At 40.2% G+C, this 9,934-nt stretch overlaps 1 protein-coding gene across 1 annotated transcript in view; it reads left to right on the top strand.

Annotated features, from left to right (window-relative positions):
• The first annotated feature begins 416 nt into the window (after nucleotides 1-416).
• The window catches only part of cacna2d4b (calcium channel, voltage-dependent, alpha 2/delta subunit 4b), a 103,576-nt gene continuing 94,058 nt past the window's right edge, over nucleotides 417-9,934 (top strand). The window contains exon 1 of the mRNA XM_060927031.1: nucleotides 417-517. Coding sequence (XP_060783014.1) covers nucleotides 417-517 — 101 coding nt within the window. The remainder of the gene's footprint in view (nucleotides 518-9,934) is intronic.

The following is a 9,934-nucleotide window of genomic DNA, read 5'->3' as shown; positions in this document are numbered from 1 at the left end:
GAGAATAGAAGTACCTGAAAGGCAAAGTATTTCATTTCATTTGCGATAAGAAGGGTTTATTTTTCAGTCATATATCAGCATTTTTGCTTCTTTTTTTTTTTCAAAATGAAGAATGCTCAACAGGATTTTATCAAGCAGAAGATCTGGAGCCAACAAGCATCTGTTCATGACCAGTGAACATTTGCTCTTAAACAAGGACCGGTGTGGGTGTGGGTGTGTGTGATCTGAAGCTCTGACAGGGACAGGTGAATACAAATCTTGCTGAAGTCATCATGAATAAATGTGAACTTTTGGATGAGACTCAGACTAAGGTTTTGGTGAAGCTGAAGTTGAAGTAAAGTGAAGCTGTAAGCTCCAGTAGAGCAGGACGCATCCTGTCAGTGATACAGTGGGCACAAATGTGCTTTACTGGGATTATGGGCAACAGAACACAGCCTTCATGGGTCACAGTCTTCCTGCTTTACTCAGGCTGCTTGTATCTCCTGACCGATGCACAGATGAAGATTTCACCTGAAACGTAAGATATTCTTATCAATGCCGTATGAGGTTGCATTTATTCTATTATTATTATTATTATTATTATTATTGTGCAGATGTTAATCAGTGACAGTTGTAATGGTTATGTAAAATCATTTGATACTGCGTATTATATTTATTTTATGAATTTTGGTCAAATAAGTATCACTCACTGCAAATTGAAAGACCAAGCGTGTCTTTTTAATACCACTGATTGGCTGTACGGGCGGCATGGTGGTGTAGTGGTTAGTGCTGTCGCCTCACAGCAAGAAGGTCCGGGTTCGAGCCCCGTGGCCGGCGAGGGCCTTTCTGTGCGGAATTTGCATGTTGTCCGCGTGGGTTTCCTCCGGGTACTCTGGTTTCCCCCACAGTCCAAAGACATGCAGGTTAGGTTAACTGGTGACTCTAAATTGACCGTAGGTGTGAATGTGAGTGTGAATGGTTGTCTGTGTCTATGTGTCAGCCCTGTGATGACCTGGGGACTTGTCCAGGGTGTACCCCGCCTTTCGCCCGTAGTCAGCTGGGATAGGCTCCAGCTTGCCTGCGACCCTGTAGAAGGATAAAGCGGCTAGAGATAATGAGATGAGATGAGATGAGATTGGCTGTACCAGTAAAGCTAGTCTCCTGAAGAATATTCTCAAAGTCGCACAGTTAACTGGTTGGCTGATTACTCATAGTATCTCAGGTTAATAAAGTAAAGCAATGTAAGACATGCAGGTTTGTCCACAAATTATAAGGCACAATTATTCTAAAATATCTCACTAAAGATATGATCATACACACTGTCAGACTCCAGGTTTAATTTGATGAATGCAGTGAGTCATAACGGGCAAATACAGCCGTGGTCAGATTTTAAGGGACGTTTTATATATATATATATATATATATATATATATATACACACACACACAGTGGATATAAAAAGTCTGCAAACCCCGTTAAAATGATTGGTTTTTCTGATGTAAAAAAAATGAGACCACGATAAATAATTTCAAAACTTTTCCCACCTTTAATGTGACCTATAACCTGTATGATTCAATTGAAAAACAAACAAATCTGTTAGCGGGAAAAACATAAAAAACAAAATGTACAATAAGCTGGTTGCGTAAGTGTGCACACCCTTAAACTAATACTTTGTTGAAGCACCTTTTGATTTAATTACAGCATTCAGTCTTTTTGGGTTCACACCTGCCATCAATTAAAATGACTCTGATTAACCCCAAATAAAGTTCAGATATTTGCTCAGTTGCATCCTCCAGCAAAGCCAGGGTTCACAGAGAGCTTACAAAGCAGCAAAGGGATCTCAGTGTTGAAAGGTATCAGTCAGGAGAAGGGTGCAAAAACATTTCAACAGCATTAGATATACCATGGAGCACAGTGAAGACAGTCATCAAGAAGTGGAGAAAATATGGGACAACAGTGACATTACCGAGAACTGGACGTCCCTCCAAAATTGATGAAAAGACAAGACGAAAACTGGTCATGGAGGCTGCCGAGAGGCCGACAGCAACACTGAAGGAGCTGCAGGAATTTCTGGCAAGTACTGGTTGTGGACTACATGTGACGACAATCTCCCGTATTCTCCGTATGTCTGGACTATGAGGTAGGGTCAAAGAAAAACATCCAGGCCTGGCTAAATTTTGCAAAAAAAAAAATAAAAATCAATTCTCCCAAAAGCATGTGGGAAAATGTGTTATGATCTGATGAAACCAAGGTTGAACTTTTTGGCCACAATTCCAAAAGGTATGTTTGGCGCAAAAACAACACTGCGCATCACCAAAAGAACCCCATACCCACGGTGAAGCATGGTGGTGGCAGCATCATGTTTTAGGGTTGTTTTTCTTCAGTTGGAACAGGGGCTTTAGTCAAGGTGGAGGGAATTATGAACAGTTCTAAATACCAGTCAATTTTTGCCCAAAACCTTCAGGTGTCTGCTAGAAAGCTGAAGATGAAGAGGAATTTCATTTTTCAGCACGACAATGACCCCCAAAAAAGTAATGGAATGGCCCGGCCAGAGCCCAGACCTAAATCCAATTGAAAATCTGTGGCGTGACCTGAAGAGGGCTGTGCACAAGAGACGCCCTTGCAATCTGACAGATTTGGAGCGCTTTTGCAAGGAAGAGTGGGCAAATATTGCCAAGTCTAAATGTGGCAGGCTGATAGATTCCGACCCAAAAAGACTGAATGCTGTGATTAAATCAAAAGGTCCTTCAACAAAGTATTAGTTTAAGGGTGTGCATACTTATGCAACCAGCTTATTGTAAGTTTTTTATTTTTTATGTTTTCCCCCTAACAGATTTGTTTGTTTTTCAATTGAATTGTACAGGTTATAGATCACATTAAAGGTGGGACAAATTTTGAATTTATTTATCGTGGTCTCATTTTTTTTACATCAGAAAAAACGATCATTTTAACGGTGTGTGTGTGTGTGTGTGTGTGTGTGTGTGTGTGTGTGTGTGTGTTCGCGCGCACAGATTGAGTCTATCTATCTTTTATATATACATAAATATAAAAATAAATTATTTAATAAAAAAGGGGGGTGGCCACAGCCTGAAGGTTAAAGAAGCAGCCTTGGAGTCCACTTTAAGTGCCACTTAAATGGTGGCACTTAAATGGTGCCACTTAAAGGGTCACCAGTTCAATCCCTGGGAATGGCAGGAAAAATGTGAGGATAGTTGGGTGAATGAACAGTATGGTATCTGGTTATTTAGCACAAAAGTCTTTTAGCATAAGTTCTAAAGTCTCTTAGCACAACTCTGGATTATGGTCACAATAATCGAAAAAAATACTCATCTTGATATCGGAAGGGGTTTATTATGATTGTTTCGGGACTGGAAGCCGGAATTTCTGCTGCTGTGCATGTTAAGGATCAGTTGTTGGTCCCTGAAACATGGACTGAAAATCCGATCCTTTGGTGTCTTTGGATATTTGTAGTTAAGCCATAGCAAACCTTGAATTGTGGGCACTCTCGTAGATAACTTCAGTCACTTCTGATCATATCACAAATTCAACTGACTGTCAATAATTACGCGTTTGCCAATTTAATCAACCGGGGTATTATGTCTCTTGCCCTGCTTGACAATGTGTTTTGCCGACTAAGAGCGTAATCTATTCCTAAAAACTTACTCAAATTATTAAAAATTCATTTGATATGACATATTACTGTTTTCATATGTATTTGACTAATAAAGCAACAAAGTCTTTAACCAAAAAAATACCAAGTTCAATGAGAAAAATGAGAATCATGTCTCAACCAACATGTCGCAACCAACAGTTGTGATATGTAAACAAACAAAAGAAACGTCTACTAAAGTATCCTAGAACGAATGGCAATTAAATAAAAGTGCAATATGAAAGTTCAGGGATGACAAAACTACCAAAATTAATATATCAATTGTTTATAATACAGCAATCGTGACACAAGAAGAAGATGAAGAAGAACAGATGACGCTAAGATGTAAGGGTTGTTTGATCATCAAGACAAGTCTCGAAGCTGTGGCTAGTTTACAGAGAAATTCACTTTGTTGCAGCGTGTTTATATATGAATTCAATATTTCTTTTTTTGTTCAATGCTATCAACCACTAAAAAAACATTATTTAAGACTAAATTACCAAATCAATAAACCACAAACACTCATTTGACTCATTTGTGAAAAAAATCACAGTGCACAGATTACAGACAGTTCGCACAAATCGATCAGATCAAGAACAGCTTGCACTTTATTTGAATAATAATAAAGTCTATTGTGTTTTTGTGTCGTTCTTTAAACCTGTCGTTGAAATGGAATATGGGGACAATGGGGATAGATGGCAAAAATGTTCACTTCTCTAATCCTATTGTTTTCTTTTAATTGAGTAGTCGGTGAACAGAAATGGATGTATATACTATGAGCCTTTAATCCTTTAATGAAAATACTCCTAAAAACAGCATACACTATACTAGGAGGAAAAAAAAAACTTAAATAAAATATATAAATATAATGGTCAACAAAATCTATTTACAATATAATCTAAAAACTTATATAAAATACTTGCTTATGACGTAATGGCTGCAAGCACATCTCATCTCATCTCATTATCTCTAGCCGCTTTATCCTTCTACAGGGTCGCAGGCAAGCTGGAGCCTATCCCAGCTGACTACGGGCGAAAGGCGGGGTACACCCTGGACAAGTCGCCAGGTCATCACAGGGCTGACACATAGACACAGACAACCATTCACACTCACATTCACACCTACGGTCAATTTAGAGTCACCAGTTAACCTAACCTGCATGTCTTTGGACTGTGGGGGAAACCGGAGCACCCGGAGGAAACCCACGCGGACACGGGGAGAACATGCAAACTCCACACAGAAAGGCCCTCGCCGGCCCCGGGGCTCGAACCCAGGACCTTCTTGCTGTGAGGCGACAGCGCTAACCACTACACCACCGTGCCACCCACAATGGATTTAAAATTATTTAAATTTACATCATTTATAGGTAAATTATTCCATGTTATTATCATCCTTGGATAAAAAGAAAACTTAAAAACATTATTTGATACACTGATTTGATGAAAAGGACGAGTGTTTGGTAGTCTAGTAGCTCTTGTAATTTGACGCACTTCAGGAGGGAAACAAATGCCAACATGTCCATTTAAGATCTTGTAGAACATACTGGCGTGAAAGAAAAGTCTGCGATCTTCAAGAGAATCCCAACCAAGATGCTCTATCATTGGAGTCACATGACTAAAACGAGAATAGTCATTGTAGACGAATCGTGCAGCACAACGCTGGACCATTTCAATTTGGTCGATACTCTGCTTAGTATAGGGGTTCCACGCACTACAACCATATTCGAGCTTTGGACGCACCAACGAACGATAGGCTTGATCTTTAACTTTTGGATCGCATCCACTAAGGATACGACGCAGTAGCCCAAGAGTTGAATTTGTCTTCTTGCAGATGTTATTAATATGCTCATTCCAGCACAAGTTATCTGCCACAGTGATCCCAAGATATAGCGCTGAAGAGACTCTGATATCCACCATAGTGTGGAAATGCATCTATAGCCATGGTCAATGTATGTGCAAGCGGAGTGGGGAAATACAATCGCACATTTTCGATCAGAATCTCAGCAACTTTCATAAAAAAAAAATCCATCAAACGTCTTTAAACATGATCAGTAAGTATTCATAATAAAGATTAAGTGTTCTTGGATCTTGTGCTAAAAGACTTAGGATTTGTGCTAAATAACCGTAAACCAACAGCACTTTCCTCTTCCTCTGTATCATGACTGAAGTGCCCTTGAACAAGGCACCTAACCCCCAAGGGTACTGTAAAAGAAGAAGAAGCCTTTATTTGTCACACACACACTCAAGCACACAGTGAAATTCATCCTCTGCATTTAACCCATCTGAAGCAGTGAACACATACACACCAGTGGGCAGCCATACTATAGCGCCTGGGGAGCAGTTGGGGGTTAGGTACCTTGCTCAAGGGCACTTCAGCCAAAGGCCACCCCATGTTAACCTAACTGCATGTCTTTGGACTGTGGGGGAAACCGGAGCACCCGGAGGAAACCCACACAGACATGGGGAGAACATGCAAACTCCACACAGAAAGGCCCCCCGTCAGCCACTGGGCTCGAACGCAGAACCTTCTTGCTTTGAGGCGACAGTGCTAACCACTACACCACCGTGCCACCGTAGCATAGCTGCCCACTGCTCTGGGTGTGTGCTCATTTCTCGCTTGCGTGTGTTCACTGCTTCAGTTGGGTTAAATGCAGAGGAGGAATTTCACTGTGCTTGAGTGTGCATGTGATAAATAAAGGCTTTTTTTTGACCCTGTATACCGTAAGTAATTTTTCAGTGTCGACTTCAGAAAATTAATCATTCTGCCACCGAATAAGAGCAGTTCAAAGAAATCTCTGCCATGACATTCGTGTCTATATACAGTGGTATGCAAAAGTTTGGGCACCCCTGGTCAAAATTGCTGTTACTGTGAACAGTTAAGCAAGTTGAAGATGAAATGATCTCCAAAAGGCCTAAAGTTAAAGATGACTCATTCCCTTTATATTTTAAGCAAAAACAATTTTTTAATTTTCATCTTTTACATTTTCAAAATGACACAAAAGGAAAAGGGCCCGAAGCAAAGGTTTGGGCACCCTGCATGGTTAGTACCTAGTAACACTCCCTTTGGCAAGTACCACAGCTTGTAAAGACTCTTTGTAGCCAGCTAATAATCTTTCAGTTCTTACCTGGGGGATTTTCACACATTTGTCCTTGCAAAAGGCTTCCAGTTCTACAAGTTTCTTGGGCTGTCTTGCATGCACTGCTCTTTTGAGATCTATCCACAGATTTTCAATGATGTTTAGGTCAGGGGACTGTGAGGGCCAGGGCAAAACCTTCAGCTTGTGCCTCTTGAGGTATTCCATTGTAGATTTTGAGGTGTGTTTTGGATCATCGTCTTATTGTAGGACCCGTCCTCTTTTTAACTTCAACTTTTTTACAGATGGTGTGATGTTTGCTTCCAGAATTTGCTGGTATTTATTCGAATCAGTGCTTCCCTCGACCAATGAAATGTGCCCTGTGCCACTGGCTGCAACACAACCCCAAAGCATGATCGATCGACACCCATGCTTCAGAGTTGGAGAGGTGTTCTTTTCCTGGAATTTGGCACCCTTTTTTCTCCAAACATACCTTTGCACATTGTGGCCAAAAAGTTCTATTTTGATTTCATCAGTCCACAGGACTTGTTTCCAAAATGCATCAGGCTTATTTAGATGTTCATTTGCAAACTTCAGACGCTGAATTTTGTGGCTAGGATGCAGGAACGGTTTTCTTCTGATGACTCTCCCATGAAGGTCATGTTTGTTCAGGTGTCGCTGCATAGTAGAACAGCGCACCACCACTCCAGGGTCTTCTCAGTCTTTCTGAAGGTCTTTTGCAGTCAAACAGGGGTTTTTATTTGCCTTTCTAGCAATCCAACGAGCAGTTCTTTCAGAAAGTTTTCTTCATCTTCCAGACCTCACCTTGATCTCCACTGTTTCTGTTAACTGCCATTTCTTAATAACATTACAAGCTGAGGAAACAGCTACCTGAAAACACTTTGCTACGTTCTTGTAGCCTTCTCCTGCTTTGTGAGCATCAATTATTTTATTTTTCAGAATGCAAGGGAGTTGCTTAGAGGAGCCCATGGCTGTTGATTTTAGGGACAAGATTGAGGAGTCAGAGAATTTATACAGCTTTGAAATCTGCATCATCTGACCTTTCCTAATGAAGAATTTGAACAAGCCACAGCTCAATAAGCTAATTAAGGTCTGGAACCTTGGTAAAAGTTACCTGAGAACTCAAATGTATTGGGGTTCCCAAACTTTCGCATAGTGTTCCTTTTCTTTTTTCACTCTTCAATTGTACAAAGCAAAAATAATACACAAATATTGCAGAAAACACTGAAAAGAAATGTGTCGTCTTTACCTTTATGCCTTTTGGTGATCAGTTCATCTTCTGCTCACTTAACTATTCACAGTAACAGACATTTTCAGCAAGGGTGCCCAAACTTTTGCATGCCACTGTATATAAACTTCTGATCGCAACTGAATTGTATATAGAAGAATCGTAACTGAGATGCCTGTAAGGAGTGGAGGCGATGACGTCTGAGAGCTGTTCAGAGGATACAGAAGGCTAGAAATGGTTTTACAACTGTCTTGCCTTTTTTTGTTTCATGAATAATTTACTGCATTTCACTTAAATTAACATCTTAACATATGCTATTTGACCATTTTTATTATCCATTTTGCTTTAGTATAAATGAGATTTCTTATATATTTTGCACTCCACTATATATAGTCTGCAAAGTCTCAAATCATTTTCGACTGAAACTCTAACAACAGCAAATACAAATGCAGTCCCTGAGATCAGTCAATTTAACATCATCTGGGATTATTTGAGGGTTTAATTTCCTGTGTTACTACTTGGGTTGAATACTCTCTGGCATTAGAGTCGAAATGGCAGAGGAGAACTGATTCAGACAGTTGTGGGGTTATTTTTAGTAAATACTAAATCGATAAAGGGCTTCTGTATAAAATCAATTTCTCCTGATACCGTACCTTCACATCATGGATGGGGAGGAAAGAATCACACAAGCAGACAAATGGGCATTTTATGTGGTTTACAGAGCCAAGTGCTCCAGTGGTGCAAAATCAATATATGCTTTGCATCGTTTTTTACACTTTGCATATGCAGACAACTATAAACGTTTTGGCACCCTTCATAAATATATCATGTAATGCATTGTGGGTTTTATTTATTTATTTTTAAAAGATATACCATTTGGGCGGCACGGTGGTGTAGTGGTTAGCACTGTCGCCTCACAGCAAGAAGGTCCGGGTTCGAACCCTGTGGCCGGCGAGGGCCTTTCTGTGCGGAGTTTGCATGTTCTCCCCGTGTCCGTGTGGGTTTCCTCCGGGTGCTCCGGTTTCCCCCACAGTCCAAAGACATGCAGGTTAGGTTAACTGGTGACTCTAAATTGACCGTAGGTGTGAATGTGAGTGTGAATGGTTGTCTGTGTCTATGTGTCAGCCCTGTGATGACCTGGCGACTTGTCCAGGGTGTACCCCGCCTTTCACCCGTAGTCAGCTGGGATAGGCTCCAGCTTGCCTGCGACCCTGTAGAACAGGATAAAGCGGCTGGAGATAATGAGATATACCATTTTCAATATTTCTCAAGTAGTGCAAATGTTTACTGAAAACACTACTGACACCCCACAATTAATACTTGGAGAAGTCTCCTCTACAGACAATAACAGCACTGAGCTTCTTCTCGTAATGTCGAACAAGCTTGGAGCTTCTTTATATTCTTAGGTGTGTGCATGTGGACTGTCCTCTCTAATTCAGGCCACAGGTTTTCAAAAGTTTAAACTCAAAGACTCAGCCAGACATTGAAAAACACTCATTTAATTTCCTTTCAATCAGTTCTGCTGTGATTTGGTGTGTTTGAGTTCATTATCTTGTTAATGGGTTAAAAAAGCTCATTCAAAACAGTGGAATTTTGGGGGAAATATTTCCTGTGATGTAACAAAATTAATCATGTCATTAATTTTCATAAAAAGCCTCTGAACCACCAGCAGCATGAATTATTCAAAGCATGAATAATTCACCTCTGTGTGTATTTTACGCTGTGTATGGGTGGCTTTTGCTACTGTGGATTCCCCTTTTGGCCAAAACGTTTGCTCAAAAATTAAGTTCCTTCTGACACAAGAAGAACACAAGAAGAATGTAAAATAATTTTTCCAATCAGACAAAAACGTCCACTAAAATCATTATGTGTAAAAGATTGTTACAACAATAATTTTGTGCTCATTTTCTTGAAGGATGCCAATAATTTTGGTGGCCATATAGCGTGAGATAGAAATGTATTACGATCAGAATCACATTCTTAT

This window comes from Neoarius graeffei, chromosome 8 (assembly GCF_027579695.1).
Source record: "Neoarius graeffei isolate fNeoGra1 chromosome 8, fNeoGra1.pri, whole genome shotgun sequence".
Classification (NCBI taxonomy): domain Eukaryota; kingdom Metazoa; phylum Chordata; class Actinopteri; order Siluriformes; family Ariidae; genus Neoarius; species Neoarius graeffei.
Note: the sequence above shows the minus strand (reverse complement) of the source record. Positions and strands in the feature narration are given on the sequence as shown.